The 21,154-nt window shown below is 48.1% G+C and overlaps 2 protein-coding genes across 19 annotated transcripts in view; both read right to left on the reverse strand.

The window, feature by feature from the left end:
• Nucleotides 1-66: 66 nt before the first annotated feature.
• VAMP3 (vesicle associated membrane protein 3) lies at nucleotides 67-4,442 on the reverse strand. Of its 2 annotated transcripts, XM_055706009.1 has the most exons (5): nucleotides 4,340-4,442; nucleotides 3,010-3,091; nucleotides 2,165-2,323; nucleotides 1,415-1,466; nucleotides 67-651 (listed from the first exon to the last, which is right to left on the reverse strand). In XM_055706009.1, coding segments are annotated over exons 1-5 (315 nt in total). In that variant the 5' UTR covers nucleotides 4,342-4,442; the 3' UTR covers nucleotides 67-631. The 2 variants fall into 2 exon arrangements, with proteins under 2 accessions (XP_055561984.1, XP_055561985.1); XM_055706010.1 differs by lacking the exon at nucleotides 1,415-1,466.
• A 2,709-nt stretch (nucleotides 4,443-7,151) lies between these two features.
• CAMTA1 (calmodulin binding transcription activator 1) overlaps nucleotides 7,152-21,154 on the reverse strand; it is a 324,887-nt gene continuing 310,884 nt past the window's right edge. For 13 of the 17 annotated variants that reach the window (XM_055705080.1, XM_055705084.1, XM_055705074.1 and 10 more), the window contains one exon: nucleotides 7,152-10,684. In XM_055705080.1, the coding sequence (XP_055561055.1) occupies nucleotides 10,621-10,684 (64 nt within the window). In that variant the 3' untranslated portion in view covers nucleotides 7,152-10,620. Of the gene's footprint in view, nucleotides 10,685-15,649; nucleotides 15,832-20,097; nucleotides 20,129-21,154 lie in introns of all 17 variants that reach the window. The other 4 variants (XM_055705081.1, XM_055705075.1, XM_055705083.1 and 1 more) reach the window with 2 other exon arrangements.

Consider the following 21,154-nt stretch of genomic DNA (forward strand, 5'->3'; position numbering starts at 1 on the left):
CGGCCCCGCTCCCCCACACGGCGGCCACGTGCGCCGCGCGCCACACGGACTAGGCGGAGCCACTGGCAGGGTCGGAGCCACTTTATTGGAGGAAAACGGAGCGGCGGGGCGGAGCCAGGGGCCGTGAGGGGCATCTCCCCGCCCCCTCACGCGCCGCTGCACGCGGCCCCCGTGCGAGCCCCGGCCCCGCCGCCACGTGCGGCCCCGCCCCCGGGCGGCAGCAGCGCCCCCTGACGACGAGGCCGGGACAGCGCGGCTCTCCCGCTACCGGCCACCCCGCGGCTCGGTCCCCACTATGGCACCGGGAGGGGCGGGCAAGGAGGAGGAGGCGGCGGCCCAGAACCGTCCACGGAGCCTGTAACCGGTTACAGCAGCGACCGTGGAAATTCCCGGGCCGAATCCCCCTCGACAGCTCCGCGCCCCTCTATCAAGGCACTGTGCACGTGGCTGGCTGTGCTTGTTAGTAATTAGTGACAGGAGTGTCTTAAGGCAACCAGGTAAAGTTAGTTAGCATTTCGGTAATCAAAATAGGTTTGCTTTGAACAGCAGTGCGTGGGCTGGAAGGACAGCAGGCTCCAAGCGGAGAGGCATCAGGTGGCACCTTCAGCTGATCCCAGCTTCCTCCCGTAACTCACGAACTCACAGACCAGACTACAAAAGAAAAAGTAGGACAAAGGGTGTTCTCCTTCAGCCCATCAACCACAGCAACCCTGCATTTTAAGAACTTTAGGTATTGGGGATTTAAGAGTTTTTCCCATCTTGGTTTTCCTAGCTTTAGTCTCCCCTGGTGCCTGTGTGCCGACACTTCTCACCCAGGACAATGTTACCTGTTGCCAAACATTACCGCAGCGTCTGTTACTGTATTACAGCACAAGCTTCAGCTTCTTCCTCCCATGAAATACTTGGGGGTTATGTGAGAATTACACCAGCGAGTGAGTGGTACATTCCCTGCCTCGCTATTCCAACCCAACACTGCTATACCTTCACCCAGCAGCCAAGCCTCTACTTGTAGAATGCCTCCGGGCTACAGACCTGCTGCACTGAAAAGGGTTCATCCCGCAAGAAGCTGAGACAGATGGAAAGCAGCTTCCAAACAAGGGAGGTACATGGCATTCCTCCTTATACTTCTGCAATCTGCAGCTGTAAAAAGCTGAGGTTGCTCCTGGTTTCCAAGCCCTTGCTATTTGCACCTCACCTGTGTGCCACTGCACAGGCCTTGGAGATTGAGCTATTCCAGCTCCCACAGCCCGCCATTCATTGTGGGCAACAGCTGTTAAAGCAGTCGCTGCTATTTCAAATTAATGTCTTATGTGCTATCATGTGGGTATCCTGGCTTTACTTCCACTGTACCAGTCAGTGAATCAACATCATCTATTCCATCTCTGTGAGAAATCCCCATCTGGATGAAACTTACCAATAATGATGATGATGACAATGAGAACAACAGCTATCAATATTGCCCACATCTGTGAAAAAAGCCATACAACACTTACTACAAACTGCAGAGCAGCATTAACCGGCCTTTAGGGTGCAGGAAAGCAGCCCCTGCAAGGTGCTTTTGCACTGTGCGCCAGATCTAACAAGGCAAGTAGAACTTCTTCAGCAAGCAAGCTCGCTTCACTACAGCTTGGAGATGGGGGGCCACGCACGCAGGCAAAGCAGACCAACAGCCTCTTTTTCACTGAGCCTCCGTGCAAAGCCTGTTTCAGGTGACTATACAAGCAGGAGTCAAGAACTACTAAACATCATTTCTACTCTTACCCTATACTGCCTCTTTCAGAGTCTTGCTGCTCACCGAAGAGGATTCCAACCTTCGCCAACAGCTACAAGTACAGAAGTCTCCAGAAGCTCCTTCTACTTCAATGCTTCCTGCACGTTAACTCAACCTATGCTTTTTTGGCCTTCCTGTTCCCCAAAGCCTCAGGTTACTGAAGCATTTCCCTCTGGCCATGACCATCTTAGATAAGGTTCCCGCATCAAGTGGCACAGCTGGTAATCCAGCTCATGGTTACTTCACCTAACCACTATGCCATATTTTAAAAACACAGATGCTGGAACTGAAATAACGTTGGCTAAAGTCTCTTTTCCTTCTGCATTTTGAGACACAAACTGTAATGGCATTAACTGTAACACTGCGTAGCATAAGTACACAAGCCATGGTTACCTTACAGTTCTTCCACCAATACTTCCTTTTCAGCTTGGCTGCACTGGTCTCAAACTGGGATGCTCCTGCTTGCAGCGCATCAGCACGGTCATCCAGCTCTGACAGCTTCTGATCTCGCTCCAGCACCTTGTCCACATTCACTCTCATGATGTCAACCACCTACATCAATTTAATGTTTACAGTAAGTCACCGGCTGCATCACCCACTACTGAACTGCAGGCAACAGACAGCAACACACAGTACTCTTCATGCTCTCTTCTCACGAGGTAAGAGCTACTGCCTTTTAGTATATCCAGTCATAAGGTGAAACAAAACTCACCTGCAGCTGGAAGCCCAATATCTACTTTAAAACGTTAGTCATACCAGGCATTCCCTTAAACCCGGGAAATAAATCCTGACTCACTTCAGCAGTCGAGATGTATAAACATGATAGTCAACCATGTGTCAAAAGAATACTGTCAGTAGCCAGCCTCGACTTTGGACTCCTCAAATCTGGACATGTCATATTTGGCAGTCAGCCTTCATTGCTACTGATGAGAGAAAGGCTTGTTCTCTGTAAGAGCAAAAGTTTTTATCTTTACTTATGCCAAATCCTCAAGCACTGACCGCAGCTAGTGTTTGGACACCGGTAACCTCTCTCTACTGCCCCACTCCAGCTGAATGGGTATTTTTTTTTTAAACCTTTGCAAGAGTTAAGATGACACAAGTATAATAAAGCAAGCTGAATGATATTAGGCTTCTCTGTCGTATAACGAAGGGGAACCTGCTTTGGCCAAAATATCCCTTCCAGTTATACTGGTGTCCTGAAGGACAACAATGACACTGCTATCAGACTAGACTTTTACCTCATCTACTTGGTGTTGAGTCTGCTGAAGACGACGGTTACCACCAGCAGCCACATTTGAGCTTCCAGGAATAGTGGCTGACCTGCAGCAAAGAAAATCACCATTATTCTGTTTAGCTTTTGATAGGTTGTGGGTTTGGCTTTAAGCGGATATGCTTAGAGTACACAAGTTATCTCATTTTCCTGAAAACAGGAAACTTGTATTCCTAGAACAAATATGGGGCAGTTTCCTATTAGAGAAGTGATGTCTTAACAGCTGGTAATAGGTGTAAGTCATGCAGCATCCCAAACATCTTGCTTGATGTGCTAAAAGACAGCAGCAGCTTGCTAATGCTGGTTTACAGTAAGGCATATGGCAATTCCCTGTGAAATTGTTCACAGAGCCCAGACATTCCAGAGTCTAGGCTCAGGGCTGTTCCTCTTCTCCAGTATGAACACAAATACTGCACTTCAAGTTAGAGCAGTTCACAAAAAATTAAATACAGAAAGTTAACGGTTATTCTAACTGTGTGCTCTTCCAGTGGTTGCCTCCATCCCCGTTCTTTTGAAACGGCCAACAGGGAGCAAGAGAAAGCACAAGGAAGAAAAGGCACCCAGCATACACAATTTACCTCCAATCAGTCTGAATTCATACTCTCAGGCAGTCGAGTTCTTTTTACCAGCTGCAACACCCTTCACCTTTGTAACAGACACAAGAGCCTCCGTACACACATCTCACACCCTTTTCAGCACTCCACTGATTTTTTTTTAATTGTGTATCTCTAGAACCACCTGTACTCAACTTGCCCTTCCGTGTTTTCATTTCCTCTGCACCAGAAGCACGTACCATTTCATGCATCCTGACACTCAGAGGAGCTGGATTTGAGCACGGGCTGTACTTACCCACTTGCACATTGACTTCTAACGTACATTTAGCAAGAACTAACGCGCCCAGAGGCACAAGGGGCGAACCAGGAAGGTGTGACGAGGCTCGAGAGCAGCAGCAAGACAACCAGCCCTTCCGCGCCGTTCTGCTGCCGGTGCCAGCCCGGGGAGCCTCGAAGCGAAGCCTCCTCCTGAGAGCCGGGCACCGAGCGCCGCACCCGCCCGGTCACCGGAACGCGGCCGCCAGCGCCCGGGCAGGCGCCGAGAGCGCCGGGACCGGGACCCGGCCCGAGCAGCGGCCCAGGGCGTGCGGCCCAGGAACGGGCGGGCTCGGCCTCCCGCAACCCCACCCGCGGGCGGCGCCGGCCCAGGCGGGGGGCACCCAGCCACCGCCGAGCGCGCAGCAGGCCCCCTGCCCCTGGTTCCCGTCCGCGGGGTCCCCCCGGCCCGGCCCGGCCCGCACTCACATCCTGCCGGCGGGGCGGGAGCGCTGCCGGTCTCAGCCTCGGGCGCGGCCCAGCGACAACTGCGCGCCTCCCTGGCGGCGCCCAGGATATGACGCAATCGGGGGCGGACCCGGGGCGGGCACGCCCCCCGGGTGGGCGGGGCCAGCGGGCGCCGGGCGCGGCCCGGGGTGTCTCTCGCCCCTTTCTGGAACCCCGAGGGGAGCGGGCCGCGGGGCCGCGGGGGGAGCGGGGCCGGGCCAGGCCGCCGGGGGAGCTGCGGGCGGGCTGGGCTCGGCTCGGCTGTGGCGGGAGCTGCGGGGCCGGGCCTGAGGAGAGGCGCCCCCCGCCCGCGGCTGTGCTGGGGGGGCCTGCGGCGGGGGCCCGCGGTGCTCGTGCTCCTGCACAGCGCCCGTCCCGCGGCCGGGGCGCGGGGGCAGCACCGGGTGTCTAAACGTCCCTCCAGCTCGAACCGCTGCGAGGTTCTGACCAGTGGTTCTGTGTGCAGCCGCCGCAGCCCGGCCCCCCCCCGGGCAGGAGACGGCCCGGCCCCTGCCCGCTTTGGTGTGTTGATGCGCCCTGGTGTGGCTTCGGGGGTGCTGCCGGGGCGGGACACTCCGGTTCTCGGGGGCAGCACCCGCAGGGGCGGTGCAGTCACGCTGCCGCGCCAGCAAACGCCTGGCCCGAGCTGCTGGGCCCAGGTACGGGCGCCGAGGAGCTGGGCTTGGGCGGTAGAAGTGGGCACACTTGTTCTTTACGTTAAACCAGCGTGTGCCCTGCACCTGAGGGGGAACGCCTGCCCAGGCAGGCAGGTTGCCCTTATCCCTCCTGCGGGTTGTGGAGGGCTCTTGGCGCAGGCCAAGCCTGGGAGTGCAGCTGGGCTCTGCTCGCAGACCCGGGGCTCATGCCTGCACTGGCCTGGCTGGGACGGAGCTGTGTTCTCCATCGCGCCGTGCCGTCGTAACACCCGTGTTTTGGCTGTTGCATCAAGGCCTTGGCCGTTTCCCCAGCTGCCCCCACAGCGCAGGCTGGGGGTGGGTGAGGCTGGAGGGGACACGGCTGGGCAGCTGTGCCAAAGGGGCCGAAGGGTTGTTCTGACCCAACAGCAATGAACGTGGGGGGAGGGGGGTGCCATTCTTTCCATGGTATCGGACAGCTGCTGGGAGGTAGCACGTGACTGCTTTTTCATCACTTGTTTTTATTTTTCTTCTTTTCCTTTTTTCCCTTCGCTTACAAAACTGTCTTTATCTCACCCCAGGCATTTTTTCTCCCTGTTGCTCTTCAAATTCTCGTCCCCCACAACACTGGGGAGAAGGGGGGGAGGTGGGGGAGCGAGCAAGCAGCTGGTAGGTGCTTACTTTCTGGTCAGGGTCAACCCCCCACAATGCTAAAGAAGAACCCAGGAATTAACAGGCACGTAAAACGGAAAACATGGGAAGTATCACTGAGCAAATGGGGGAGCTTAATGCCAGTTTATTCTTGAAGCAAAACATAATTAAACTCGTTCCTCTGTAGTCCAGAAGAAACTCCTAATGAAAGCTCATCTTCTGTTGTGGTCCTGGGTTTTGGAAGAACTTACTCATAGTAGTACTAACATAACCTTTCACCGGCCAGATGATGAGTGTATTACAGCTGTCTGTCCCTGCTAGGCTGGCCTGGCGCTCAGCTGCAGGAGTTGCGTTATTGAGGGCTGGTTCCTGTACCGTAGTATCTGTTCCATGCAGTAGTTATTAGTATTACTGTGCTATTAAGAGAGACCTCTTAGGCTCTTGCATCAGCAGGGCTCTTGAATTCCACCAAGATTCACCTCTGCTTTGTACACAATGTAGGATTTAGTGTTCTACTTCTAGGTCTGCGTGGTTTCTCACGGAAAGCCTGGATGCCCTGCCCTGGAAGTGACTGTCTACTGGAGAGGAACTGAAAATAATTTTATCCCAGAAAAGCTGGTCGTCCACAGATGAACACGTTTATGCTACTGTATAGACCTGCTTGAAGTTGTGTTAGAGAACCTGATCAGAACTGGGGCCACCTAACAGCTGGTGAAACATTTACAAATATTATATAAACTTAGATAATTTCACAGACTTTCTGCATTTGAAAAACTACAGCCTATTGCCTTGAAAACTTTAATTTCCACCAAACCAGGCCACTAGCTGCAGCTGGGCTGAACTGGGACCTTAAGGAGAAAGGGATTTTTCATGCTTTGTGTAGTTGTGGTCATCTTGACTCACTCTGTAATCCGAGGCTCAGATTTATGGGTGGACGGGTACCCAGCTTCCATGGGTTGGGAAATTTTCCTTTCTGCTGCAGGGGTGCGGAGAACACACAAAAAGGAAAACTTTCTGCTTGGGGAGAGGGCCTCGTGGGAAGGAGAGCGGGCGGCTGATGGGTGCGTTTTGTAGAGCAGCAGCTCGCGTGGGAGCTGCGGCAGGGCCCTGGGTCTGAGCCGGTGGCGCACAGCAGCGTCCTGGAGCTGCGGGCTGGCCTCGGAACTGGAGCGGGCCCGGGCTGGCAGCACTGGGCAGGGCAGCAGCACACTCCGGCAGCGCTCCGGGAGGTGAGGAGCTCCCCTTGAACACGCTGCTTTACGGGCTGGATGAGGGCAATGTGCCGGGATACCGCAGCAGAAAGGGTGGCAGATCCAAGGGCTCGGCCCCTCCTCGTGGGGAAGCTGGGGGCTGCTCAGCTTCTGACCCCTGAGAGACTAGGTGCTACTTACAGGCAGGTGATGTAGTAGAAGAAACACATTTTCTTCACGGTTGCTTTACGGCAACTGAAGCACCCGTGTCACTTTTAAACTAGGATGGAAGAGACGTGTTTAAAAAAAGGCGCACGCTTTGTATGGGGAAATTTTCTTTGTTTTTAATTTACAGCAGAAAGAATATAAAGCATTCAGAAAACATTTTCCATATTTTAAGGGCAATTCAAAACATTTTGCATGGTTCCAGCAGCTGAGTTCTTCAACAGATCCATTGATTCAGTGATGCTTTACATGCACGGTTACAAAAATAAAACTTACAAAAGAGAAGACATCTATACTAGTTTTACATGCAAGTCTTGGGGACCCCCCATTGGGCACCAGCTATTGTGTGGAACTGCCATAAGCGTGCAACCAGAGAGGGGGTTCATGTTATATTCTGTATTTCTTTCACACAGTATTACTGCTGTCGAATGTGTTTCACAAAGGAGCAATTCCATTATCAGAAGACAGAAGATCTGGCTCCTGGCACTTGGGAATTCGAATTTTCCCGGAAAGCTGCACTTACTTATCTTCCGTGAAAACGTTAAGTTCCACAACCAAGAAAAGGGTGAGCAGAATCACTTCACTGCGGGGGGAGCCTTTCTCACTCCCCAGCGATACACTGAAGGGTTATGGCCCGACACAACAAAGCACTTGGAAGCTGTACTTCGCTTCAAGCATGCAAGTAGTTCTGTTGCGCCTGTGGAATTGCTTGCATGGTTAACAGCAAGTACACGCTTAAACGTTTGGCTGAAGCAGGATCTAGATTAGTAGATACACCACCAGGCCCATGGATCTGGAAGAGTAATTTGAAATAGCTCTGTATATTACTGAATCTTTTTCGGTAAAGAGAGGGAGTTAAAACATTTCCACTGAGGTCACTACTCTTGTTAGGAAAAGGTCGATTCTATATTGTCACGTATCGGTCAATGGGAGCAACATTTTGATTTCAAAATGTCAGTTCTTCCAGTATTAATACAGAGCATTTCCAATTCATTCCAAAGGAGATTCTTCGGCGTCTCCTGTTCTGTTTTTGCGTGAGAGGAAAATTTAATGGTTAAGGTCCCAATTCCATACAGTAAATCAAGGCTATGAGGCTGCCCACAGGCACAGTGTGGGCGCCAGGCCATTCGTTTTTCTTTTTTCCTTTTTTTTTTTTTTTTTCCCAAATTGAATTAGGTCATAAAGCAGCAGTTCAGAAATGTACAAGAGAATTCTGATAATGAGCTATAGCACATCTACTGTAATTCAATGCTGGCAGTGAAAAGAAGGAATTAAAAACAGGTACAATTATAGAAAAGGCACCAAGAGCACTGACCCCAGTTTTTTTGCCACAATCTTTGTTTTTACTCTTCTTTTAAAGACACCAGTTTAAAAGCTTCTTACGTGTGAATATTTTTAGGCTTCACAACAAGCCTTGTGTTTAAACATTGTAGTTGGTGGCCGGGATCAAGCAAGAACAACTATTCCAAAACTAACAATCTTAAATTTACACCAGTCCGTTCGGCAATTTGAAAATGCCACGAGCAAAACAAACACACAGGAGCAGTTTCTGATCTCAGACACATGTACGTAACCCACAGTAGCAACACGGACTTCAGGAGTTTCTTCCATTACATTCCTGTGTAAGAAAGATCAGAACCTGGTTCCCGTCGTTGAGAACGTGTGACGGTTTTAAATTAGTAGTTCAATTTAAAAAAACCCTAATTTCTTTGGCTCCTCACTATGTGGAAATAGCAATATACCATGACACCCCTACAAGATCAGTTTGCATCTTTTTTTACGTTTTACTTTATTTTTTTAAATTTTTTGTGCAATTTTTATGACATTTTCTGACTTCCAGCAGGAGATATGAAAATGTGAAACATATTTTCTACTTTTGTACTATTTTTTTTTTTTTTTTTTTTTCAGTTTATGTTCATTCTAAGTGTTCTTTATCGGAGTGAGTGTATGGTGTTAAGCTAGATACGGTTTCTGTACTCTTATGATTATCTGCTTTGCAAAAGTAACTTAATTTTCTTAAGCAATATTAGCATTCACATTACTTGGCACCATTGGCAAAAAAAAAGAAAGACGGGGGGAAAAAAAAAAAAAAAGAAGGAAGGAATCAATAAATTAAATCCAACCAAACCAAACTCCTGGTAGCCAAAATCAAATGTAAACATATCCTTTTTTTTTCTTTTTTTTTTTCTTTTTTTTTTTTAAGTAATGTTGCTCTGCCTTTTTTTCCTAAGTCTAAATACAGTAGCTCTTTTTTGCCATTTAGTCATGCTTTAGCAAAAATGTTCTTCTAAAGAACATTTAAAATAAAGTTTCTTATAGTGAAATAAAGTTTTTGTTTCATTTTACAGACCATAGCCACTAATGCTTTGCTTTGTTCATTTCTTTTTCTTGAGTTCATGCACATATCTCTTTGTTTTAATATATACAATATGTACAAACAATACATCCACACTCTTCTCGTTCATTCAGACAAAACTATACAAATAATAATTTTATCTTGCCAAGTTATTGACCCTTTGTGAATAAAATATTTAGTAATTAATCAATATATTCCCTTTCAAATATTTTTTTCTCATTTTCCATTTCTACCTTCTATATATACAGAAACTGCCCAGATTTTGATGAAGTAGCCAAAATAAGAAATTTACTGGCCAGAATGCAGCACCACTCTGATCTTTAGGTGGTATAAAATGTCCAGGCAACATATGTATGTGACTCTGCAAAACGACAAGAGGTTTGACAAGTACTTAAGAGAAAAAGCTACATGTTGGACCGACTCTTTTAAGAAATTAATCAAAATAATAATAGCACATGAAAGTAAGGCTACAAAATAAAGTGCTGAATATGAGAGAAAGTACGTGACAATTGATATGTTTGCAGGTTCTAGTAAAAATACCAAAAAAACGTTTTAAAACGTGCGTAAGCTGCTCTCTCGGTTCCTCACGCGTTACCCGTTTATCTCACACACCAACCCCTTCTGTACGTTCCCACGGGATGTATTAAAAACCTGCAGATTTAAAAAGTTGCATTAAGTGTGCTGTAGAGATTGAAATCAAACACAAAGGACAGGAGTGCGAAGGAAATGAGGATGCATGGACCCAATAAAGATGTCCTGATCTAAGCCCCTCCACTGAGACTCTCAAAGCTTCAGTTTCTTGGAGATGACTGACAGGTGCAGGAACAGCATTCTTGTGTTGCTTGTGCATTCCCACCTTTTCTCAACAATATTTTTGGTATAGTATTTGTACAGTTCCACATGTTGTTTAATACAGCCCTATATGAAAAGGATAATTAATCGCTTCTTCCTTCTCGGAGAATGAAGCAACTCACAATTTCCTCCTGGTGTCTTTTGTTTTCCCCATGATCCAACAGAAGATTGAGTTCCAAGATGTCTTGCTGAACAAATTAAAAGTTGTCCATGAAAGTGCAAATGCAATGACCAAAACATTACTGTTAAAATCCTGCAGCTGGTATTTCCAGAACTGCAGTGGGTATTTTTGTTGTTGTTGCTGTTGCATGTCTCTGCTAAAAACAGAAAATGAAAACAGTCTGAAAAGCAATGTCACATTGCTACGGGATGCTGCTGCGGATCTTCAAGTTCCTTGGCCTTTTTCAATTCTTTCACTCTGAAAAAACAAAGAGGAGCTATATAACACTTCTATCGCAAATCTCTTTCAAGACAGAAAATCAAAATGATTCCTCACTCTAACCTCCCGTGCAAAAGAGCCAGCTCCCAGAGAAATGGCAGGAGGCTAATACGTTCCTGACGCTGTGAACAGTTGGAAGCGCAAGAAAGGGCCACTAGAAATCTGAGACAAACGTGTTCGGAAAGAGCTACTTATGTCCGGCTGCTGTTTTTTCCTGACACTGGTAACTGCAGCTGGCCTTCCTTCTGGGGCTGCCCTATGGAACTGCTTGGGGGTCTTGGACTGCCGTTCACTAACTGCTTCTGCAGCTGCCTGCTGTCCCAGCTGCTACAGCAAAGGGGCTTCTCAGCGCTGACCCCTTTTCTCCACGCATTGCTGAAGCGGCGACAATTTGCTGTCGTGCCCAGCACGGCAGGGAACACCAGTCAGCTGTACTTACAGGGGAAGCACAACGCGATACAGAACCTTGTGTAGGAAAGCGTGCAGATGTCAGCAGAAGAACCGGTATGGGTGTGAAGAAAGATAACCTTCACACTTATTCCAGCTGCTAGCGCCTGTATTTTTGAGCATGTTGTTGGCAGCAGATTCCTATTTTTTCCCGCCAGCAGTGGAGGATACTGCGTGCCAAGGGACACGAACCTACGATGTGGAAGAATTGCTCTCCCTAGATGCGGCCCGATGCTTTGGTTCTCAGCTCTTTAAAACATGTGCAACACGTTACCTCCTCTAGCACTTGTCAGCATAAGAACTAAGTCATCACTGAAAGCTGAAATAATTAAAAATCAAATTAAACGATGAAGAGAGGGGAACAGTTTCAGTCCCATCGAGTAAAGCAAAATCCTGCATCAGTGCTGGAGCAGCAGCGATCCTCTGCTCAGGCCAACAACCTGGCTGCGTGTCAGGGAAGGCTGCCCGCCGGGGAGCCCAGCGTGGCTCTGCCTCCTGCTGCAGGCAGCCCCTCTCTGCAGTGCCCTCTCCCTTTGCCACCTGCCTCCACGTGTCTTCCCTCTGCTGCTGCGAGGGGAGGACCCCCCCAAAAAGGGGGAGAACACAGCCTGAATTCAGGTGATCTAGCAAAGCACATACATGCCCAACTGACACAGCAAAAACTTGAAAGGACAGATAACGAAGGAATGGCACGAAGAATTGTGTCAGAGCTCAAGTCTGTGTAACAGAATCCAACTCAGAGCAGATGAACTGAACAAAGCCTAAGTAAATACAAGCAGCAAAGGATGTCGGGAGAGCTCAGCAGCAGCAACGTCGGTTTGTAGCTTTTGTACGTAGACTTCCACTCACACATCTGCTTTTGGCTCTTGCATGAGCCTGCTACGTAAGGACATGATGAAGGCTGTAAACTGACCTCTATAAATACACCTCCATTCCACTGTTCTACTTACTCATTTTTCTGCACATACTAAGAATCGCAGTCAAAAGGGAGGTGGCTGCCCCTAACTGTTTTAGCAGACTCAAAGCTCTAGCACTCAGAGGTGTTCTTCTCTTTATTTGTGGAACTGGGGGAAACGGGAGTCAATGAGTAGTAAATCACACTAACTGATACACAGGTCAGGCCTTTGCTAATTACCTTAATTACACCAAACTGTTTGGGAATATCATGCACGGAAAAGACAGAGGGCTCTGCTAGCCCAAGTGCACGTGTCGTTTCCAGAGCCTGGGAGACCTACATCCGAGGGGCCACGGCACTCCTCCGCAATCCGAGGCTGGCGGAGGGCTGCCCCTGTACAGCTCCCCAGATGCCAAGCAGCGCTCTGACCCCCAGGCTGAGAAGGGGCAAGGCAGCCAGCAGCACCGCTAGCTCTGAATTCCCACCTGGGTAGCTGTGCTGAGCCTAAACGCCTGCTACAACGTCACAGAGACATTTCCTACAGGGAAATCCTGGCTCCCTGCAAGCTGGTGTCTAAAGGGCCCTGCTGCCATCGGGGTGCGGGGGCCGCAGCACCACACAGAAGGCAGTGGCAGGGCCAGGCTCGCCCGCAGCGGGTGACGACATCCTACAGTGCTACCTGCTGGGAACACCCAGACCAGCTTTTTACTAAAGGAAACGCAGGAGGACTGGTACGGTGAACTGAAAACGCTCACAAATGACAAACTGACCATCTTCAGCGTATTTGGGTTTCCTTCCTTTCTTGCAGCAGAAAAGCAGCTTCTCCCTTTTCATTATTACTAATACTTTTATTACTGCACCACTTCGAAGCAGAAGGTCAGCCTAGACCCCTGCTCTGCTAGAAAAATGTGGTGTGCCTTTGCGCACTAGGTAAATTTTAAGGCTTAGATTAACTACGTTCAAGATACCGTCAATTAATACATGATTTGCAGTGCAACTTCCAAGTGTTTTCTGTTGCACTTCAGTACTGTAATGTAAAATTAACCTGTTATTATCAATCTCTTACTGAGAACATGCACATTAGATAAGCCAGTGGCTCTTTCACTGAGACATGCTACACCTTAGTTTAGCACTTCAACATGCAAGAGCTACACTAACAAAGCACTTTTGCTGGAAGAATGCAAGACATGCTTCGCTGCAAACTTCAACCTACGGCATGCAATTATCTGTACTGGTGCAGACCTCTTGAATCCGTTTAACTGCAACACACATGCCAAAGGACGTTAATTACTACAGCACTCAATATTTGCATGAGTACAGATCCTATTCAGAAATACGCAACACTTCCCTTGATCAAGTTTTTTGCTTTATGTTGGTTTACAGCCTTTCAGGCTTCTAAAAATGTTGCAGGTGCAATGATAATTACTGCTTAAAAACACAAGCACATACAGTACAGAATTTCCCTACGGCAAAGTTACAGGCTTGGGAATTTGTCACAGGTACATTACAGAGAGATGCTGTTTAGTATGTAATGGCTTAAAACAAACCCTGCATTTACAAACTTAAGCTTCAAGGTGATGACCATCCAAATTTATTAAGCTACCACATATTTTTTTTTTATTAAACTAACCTCTGTGGTCCATGTACATAGTTGTGCATGTTACCTGCAAACCAGGAGTGCAGTAGGTACCACAAGGCCTGCCTGTGGGGAACACGCTGCCTGGCAGGTAAGGAGACCTGCGCTGACCTCCCCCCCGTGCGCAGAAGAGGTGGCGTGGGAGGCCAGAGAAGTTGCTCTTCCCTCTCCTGGCAGCTGGCTCAAGGCAGCCTCGCTCGGCTGGGGGATCTGCAGCGCAGCATGGCCAGAGCGGGTCTGAAGCCCCTCTAACTGCTAATGAGTCACTGACGAATGCACAGCCAGACCGACACCTGGGGAGCACCAAAGCAGTGCTGCAGACGCCCTCCTTCCCCAAAGCAGGGCTAAACACAAAGTGCCAGGACCACTGTATGCATCAAGCTAGATAGCAGACCAACGTCATCCGTTTATTTTATCCTTTAAAATAACTGTTCTTAAACAAGTCTCTGAATTGCTTCATCAAGAGAACCTAAATCTAACTGCTTTCAACCAATTAATTCTTTATTGGATACTCTGTAGTGCAGCCCTCCCTGTGTCTTAAAAGTCCTTGTAGTCCTCATTTAACATTTCTTTTCAAGTAAGTTCCTTACTCGGTGGGACTCTGCTTTGATTTTGTTACAACAATACAAAGTGTCAACTGGAGGGGGGGGGCTGGTATTTCCTCTTCATTAATGTTTGGTGTAATAAACCCTCTACATTTTAAAATGCGCTTAAAAATACAGTTTGACCAGGGAAGAATTTTGTATGAATTAGGCACTTGAAAACAGAAATCCACTGAGTAAGCGCTGCTAGAAGAGTTTATAAGTGTACAGTACGGCACTGCCTTCATGCTAGAAGGCGATCTTTGGTTCCTATTTCTCCACTCTTAAATTTGGGCAGGGGAAGAGGGCCAAAGTGTGGTATTTGCAGTTACAACCATTAATAAACTGCTCTAAGAAAAAGAACGCTACTGGAATTTATAGAATAGTACAGCAGAAAGGACGTTCTTGGAGAAGATGTTTCAATCCAGGTTGGCAGACTTACAGTGACTTTCTAATTTTTTTAAAATGACAGAAAAAACAAAGAGGGCTGAGAGCAAGTAATACCAGCAGGCCACATGCTGACGGATGGCACGCAGACCTTTCCAGAGGTCTACAGGCACTGGTGTGCTGGTTTGGATCAGTTCTGGAAGTGCCTCCAGCGGCACGGGGACTGGATGGAGGTGAGGACAATTCAAGTGACACAGGGCTGTATGCCAGAGCGCACCAGAGAGGGCAGCGGGCTCCGGCTGTTGCAAGACTCAACCCAAGAAGTACCATCCTAGTTCAGCAGCTACTGAAACCATGCACAAAATCGCAAGGACCGTACGTTTAGTTTTTCACTGATGAAGCCTTCGAAAAAAGCCCTCCTCAGATAACATTCCTTCCAGACAGTGAGTGCCTCTAGGGTACAAAGTCATTCCCTCAGCAATTGCTGAAGAGCGGATGGACGGAAAAAGCACGTGCAATAGGGATGATTACTGAAGGTGTCGGAATCACAGCCGTGGTACTGACACACAGAAAGGGAAAAGAAGATTATTTCAACTACGAGCTTCGAATCCTGACCTCAGGAGCTATGTCTCGGCTCCCAGATCACTCCAGCCAGACAAAGCTTCTGCCCTTCGAACAGTGTCCCCTGCCTGGGCGCCATACAGGAGCTTGCGTTGTTACGTGCTGAAGCAATGTGGAAAGCGACAGCCCCAGAAGCGAGCACAGCAGCTCCTCTCCCACGTGCCCTCCCCGGTCTGTATGGGGTGTCAGCAAATGAACCAGGCCTACTTCGGAAAAGTTACAGCAACGATGGCTTCATGGGTAAAGCGTAACACAAAGCTGCTTCATCAAATTTACTCCGTAATGCCCAGCCAGGGAAATGTTTAATGAATCTGAATGCAGAAGATCAGTATAAAGGACAGGGTGCAGGAGCCAGAGGAGGCCGTCTGGCGAGTTACCTGTTGCTCTGAGAGCTGAAATGGCCTGTGGGACATTTAAGAAAAGGGAGCTCTCGCCTTTTTCCAGATATCTCATTTGGGCAGCAAAACAAAAAAGACAGAAAGGCCCAATAAGAATGACACCCCAGAGCATGCGGTCTGCGATTTAACACACCCGTTTGAGCTCCAAATACATTCAGCCCCTGCAAGAGGTAAATGAAAACAGAAATTACTTTGACAACTGTTGTTGCAGGTACAGTGACGCACACCCCTATATGACATTTTCTCACGTCATCCTGAACTCGAACCAATGGGACTTTTCAAGCCCGTAAAATTTTCCCCCATTCTCCATCTTCCTAAGAGATGCAAGAAACCAGGTACTTAAATGCAACAGCTGCTGCATAGCACATATTAAAAAACCACAAAACCCACAAGTGTGCACAGGAGTAGGAAGGGTTTGTTGCTGAAATGCCAAGAGAGGGAAGGGTATGCAGACAACAACAGAATATAGTAGATGTTGTTTATTCAGGTATGAAATAAAGTTGTACTTACCAGAGAAACTGACTTCAGCTGTTACATGCACACTCCCCAAACCAGAGAGCAGCATTTAACCAAACCGTAAGAAAATGCGGTGGGGGCAAGGGGATCTATTTTTAAATGAAAGATGCCGTGAAAAGAATACATCCTTCATTACTCATGATCGGAGGAAACAAGCGCACTTGTTCTGCCCCAGAGAGGACCGAAGTTTCGCCGCAGGCAGGAAGCGGTCAGCTAGCCTAAGGACTCAGGAGAAGACTCACTCCTCGCCCTGCTCCAGATCACCTGCCTACCGAGAGCACGGCAGAGGGTGGCAGCTCAGCGGCCGTGTGTTTCTGTTTGTGCCCTGGACCTGGACCTTGAGCAAGGCTCTCCTTCACAGGAGGCTACAGCAGATGCCGTAACTGTTGAGCAGGGAAAGAGCAGTGTAGCAGGCACTGTGATTAGCAAAATCTGTCCGCTGGAGTGCGTTCCCCTGAGAGGAAAACTATTACTTTAGGGCAACAGTAACTTGATATAGTTTGGTTCCCCCCCGCTGCCCCCCGAGAGTCTTTTCATTTCTCCCACAGTTTTGTCTCACATGAGTTGGCCAATAAAATCTCCCACCTCTCCCTCCTTACTGATCCTGGTGTAACGTAGCCCAAATAAATCCGGAAAAATTAATGAAATCAATTTGAAAAGAGGTTTTCAAACTGAAACGTGGAAGCGAGTGCTGTGATCATTTCTCTGCGCGCGCAGACTACAAGAGCATGGTGTCAGGGTACAGAACACATCAGATTGGTATATTACAGACAGACATATGCTTGCATGCATCCCTGCAGCACATATGGACATGTCAGCTTGTGCACATCAGAAGGCCCAGAAATACTTTCCTTATGTGCATGCACGCCAGCAGCGTATGCACATAGGTTGCTATCAGAATGCAAAGCAGCAAAGAATCATTTGCTGTAACAGACTTATTTTGGCAGAACAGCAGCTAACACATTTTGTGATAGCTCACAGCTTACTTTTTCCAGAGAACTCCCTGATTTCCCAATCAATCCCACACCACTTGCCATTCAAGGCAAAACCTGCAAATGCTACTAAACTTCCAGAATCTGCCTCCTGCTAATTTCTCATACACAGTTACATACACAAAGCCTTGAAACGCACTAACTAATGCTCCTCCAACACTGACGTCAGCTGCACCTGGAGCAGAACCACCACATGGTACCTACCCTCAGGGCTGGCTTCCCCACCTCGCTCGAGCCCAGGGGTCCATGCACTAGCTGCAGGCCTGGACCCTCTGCTCCCTCCTCTTTACAGTCCCCTCTACCATGCACTGACCATGCAAGTCAAGTCTGTTTTAGCGTACCTGGAGACTGCAGCGTGCATCTCTCTTTTAGGAGGAATCCCAGCCTTGAATGGAAAGGCACAACAGCACAACTGCTTTACTCTCCTACATTCTAGTCATGGGTGGCACACTCTTTTCAGTTTTGAATATGTCTAGCCCACTTTGCTGGGTACATTTTGAGTTTATATTATTTTTCCTACTTGTAGGACAAAGGTCTAAAAAATACATCCCCTCCTGCCCGGCATGCAAAGGTTACACGCGGTGCAGCCAGTGGCACACGCAGCAGAGGCTGCAGCCTGCGCCATTCCCCGGGGTGCGGAGCACGGGGAGCAGGGTGTCCTGCTGGCAGCCAAGCCTGTGGCCACCGGGGCAGGCGGAGATGCCCCAGAGCAGGGCACAGCAGGAACTGTGCCGGCGTGCCTCCACGCAGCCAGCCAAATCAGCTAAGCAGGAATTCTCTGGAGAGAAGGAAGACTGCGAAGAGCACCAAAACTGCAACATTAGGAGTAGCTGGAGGCAGGAACGTATTTGGAGCATACCAGCATCTAGCTGCCAACATGCACGCGACTCCCTTTCCTCACACTCTGTGGTCCATGGCTAGCCAGACAAAACCAAGAAAGACTGGGAGACCCCAGTTACTGTGTGGTTGAACCAGCCCCAGGCAGCTAGCCCTGCAGCACACTGCTCTACCGCCTGCTAAAGAAAATAATTTCCCTGCAGCATTCATTATCGTCCCATGGATATGGTAACTGACCCCAAGATTAAAGATGATTAAACATGCTAATGTTTTTTCACATAAAAGTAGGCACTTACTTACGCCCCTTACAACAGAGAAAGGAAAATTTATCAGAACGAGGTGGGTTTTTTAAGTTACTTACAGGAAATTTTATTTTTCAGAAACAGATTACATTTTTTCTGCAAGAAGCTTCTGAAACCAGACACCCAACTGCAGACCAAAAATTACCAGCCCTAGTTACACACAAAGCATCAGGTTAGTAACAAACAAGTCACTCAGTCAGTTGCACCATTAAGAAAATACAAGCTATTTTTACACGGTTCCTAAATTAACCTGTGTTAGTTGTAAAGCACATTACCATACGTGCTAAGACCTGGAGCTAAGGTTTTCCAGCTAGCAGATTCACAGCACTGGTGTCTTTGTAATCAGGAGTAATGTGTCTTTTCATCAGAGCAAGATCCATGGAAGCAGCACTTAAAGAGTTAAGGTGCATCCGGGCCATTTCCCCCATTTCATCCAATTCTTACTTCCTTGATCATTAGTGAAGAACCAGAATTGTTACTTGTGAAAAACTGAGGATATGCAACAAAACATGGCAGCACAAGGGTCAGTTTGGAAAGAAATGTCACTATTGGAAAGAAGCGACATTAGAAGTCACCACTCCTCCTCTGTTAGGCTCAATAGTTAAACAAATAATGATGCCTCCAGCATGCTTAAACCCTGTTCATACTCTCAGTCCCGAGCCATAAAAATAATCTCTGCAATTCAAAGCCAGTAAAACCCCACAATGAACAAGTCTGTTTTCTTTTCTGAATGTTATGTGGAAGTAGGAGTCCAGGTCATCCCTCCCTCTGTCCCTCTGCCTCTCCTCCCTTGCTGAAACAGCAGGAATAAACACACAGGTGGTGTTATTTCCAACTGCGGTGTCTGACAAAAACCCTGCTGTCCTACCACCTCTCAAATGCAAGACGGTACTCGGCAGTCCTGCTGGTGACCTGGGCATGTGCCTCGAAAGCTGCAGCCTTCCCCGCTCATACAGAGATCGTGACCTGCCATGGGAATGCTTTGGCATATTCCCACGCTGCTGGCGGAGGACTGCCCAGCCTGCTGCTGTGACTGAGCACAAGGCGAGCGGACTCTTTTCGTGCCAAGAACAAGGCTCCCGACAGAGGCTCACCTGGCATTTGCTCCAACACAGTTACAGCATCTTCATTTCAGGTGTTTTGTTTTCCTTCCCACTACACAGGTTAACAGCTGAGAGAAGCAGTTGTCAAAAAGCTGGCTCTAGTAAGGTAACCAGACGTGTAACTTACCAAAGACCAGCTTCTGGAAGGTAAGCATTGGTGCTTAACCACCTCAGGGAGTAAAAAGCAAGTGTGAAGAGCTCTTCTGCTTCTCTCTGGCTCAGGCAGAAACAAATACCCATCTAGAGTAGGCTGCATCTGTTCTGCAGCTTCCTACGATCTAGCCTGAATGCTGTCACAGTCCCATGACAAAGGACATCGTTACTCATTGAGCGTGTGTGAGCGCAGACCCCATCAAGCTCCAAAATCTACTAACAGCCATTTTGGATACCAAAAAAATATCCCACCGCCAACGCCACCTAAGCATGCCCATGATGAATATACATGTCCTTTTTCACACATTCATGCATTGGTAACATCTACTGCAGAGCTCTGTCCTGTTATCAAAGCAGCAGTGTTAGTCATTGCAGTAGGGTTAGTTTATACAGGATTCTGTTTTATATAATTAATGGAGGTGAAACTTACTGGCATATCTCGGCTGCAGCCCCATGCAAGCAAGCAGAAAGCAAAAATATTTAAAATGGAAGAGAGGAACTGGCTAGCAGGCAGCTACACTCACCCTTTTGTACAGCCTATGGTCCACCAGTGGGCTTCAGATTGCAAAACAATACCAAAGAGCTATTAGCACACACATGGTAATAACCGTACCTTACCAAGAGCTTCACTTCAGGGAGGAGGAGACAACACTTCTGCTTGCCTGGAGAGAAAGAACCCTTCCCACTCCTGCCTACTGGACTCCTCCTCCTTACCAGGGAAGAGTAGTCCTGTGCTTAGGTGTTTTAGGGCAGGAAGTAACAAGCAAGTAAAACAAACCCCACACTGTCATCCCCGTGGCATTTCTAGCTGCATCCTGCTTCCCCTTGCAGCCATTGTCTGTCTTTACCTCATTGCAAATGCTACTCCGTAAAAACCACTGCAGATCATAATCGCAGCCTAGCAATGGTGTCAATAGCTCTCAGAAGAATAACATTTTCCTAAGAATCAGAGAAAATAGGAAACAGGAGGTTGCCTTCCCAGTGAAAGCTGACTGTACGGACCATATACGGATTCAGCTCTGAAACCCAAACCCACTTCAGAGCTCCTGGACTTCCTTGCAGCTCTAGATGTGCTGTATCTGGGGGTCACTAAGCAGGTGGAGCCTTTCCAAAACCATTAAATTGCAAACCCTTGATCCTGCCTCATACAGGACAGCGTGCCAGGAGGCAGCTCAGCTCCCCGTGGGTGTAACGGCAAGTTGTGGTTGACAGTTAGCCAAGCGCCAGCCAACAGGTTCAGGCACCACAGGAAGATGGGCAAAGCTCTCCTGGGAGGCCAGGAAGTTTCTGTTTCTCATTCTGAACAAACAACACTTCTGTGACAAGTCATGTTGATACCATGTTATGGCTGATGCATGTTTTTCACCAGATTTTTGATAACATGACAATAGATGGATAAATAAGTTTGTGGGTTTTTTTTTTCCAAAGTCAAAAGGAAGCGATACATGTCTGACCATCGGAATGACTGCTGCTGATGAATGACCACTTTTGTTTCCATGACACCTGATAATATCCAGCTACCAGAGCTCCAGTATCTTCTCTAAGAATACATTAAACTGGAACTTCCCATTTCTTTTCCGA

This window comes from Falco cherrug, chromosome 3 (assembly GCF_023634085.1).
Source record: "Falco cherrug isolate bFalChe1 chromosome 3, bFalChe1.pri, whole genome shotgun sequence".
NCBI classification, from domain to species: domain Eukaryota; kingdom Metazoa; phylum Chordata; class Aves; order Falconiformes; family Falconidae; genus Falco; species Falco cherrug.

What these genes read in the sequence shown, in the direction of transcription:
- VAMP3 (XM_055706009.1), bottom strand. An exon ending in CTCAACACCAAGTAGATGAG is followed by an intron (nt 2,324 to 3,009) that starts GTAAAAGTCTAG and finishes AAATTGATGTAG; the next exon opens with GTGGTTGACATCATGAGAGT. An exon ending in TGTCATCATCATCATTATTG is followed by an intron (nt 652 to 1,414) that starts GTAAGTTTCATC and finishes TTTCTTTTGTAG; the next exon opens with TCTGGTCTGTGAGTTCGTGA.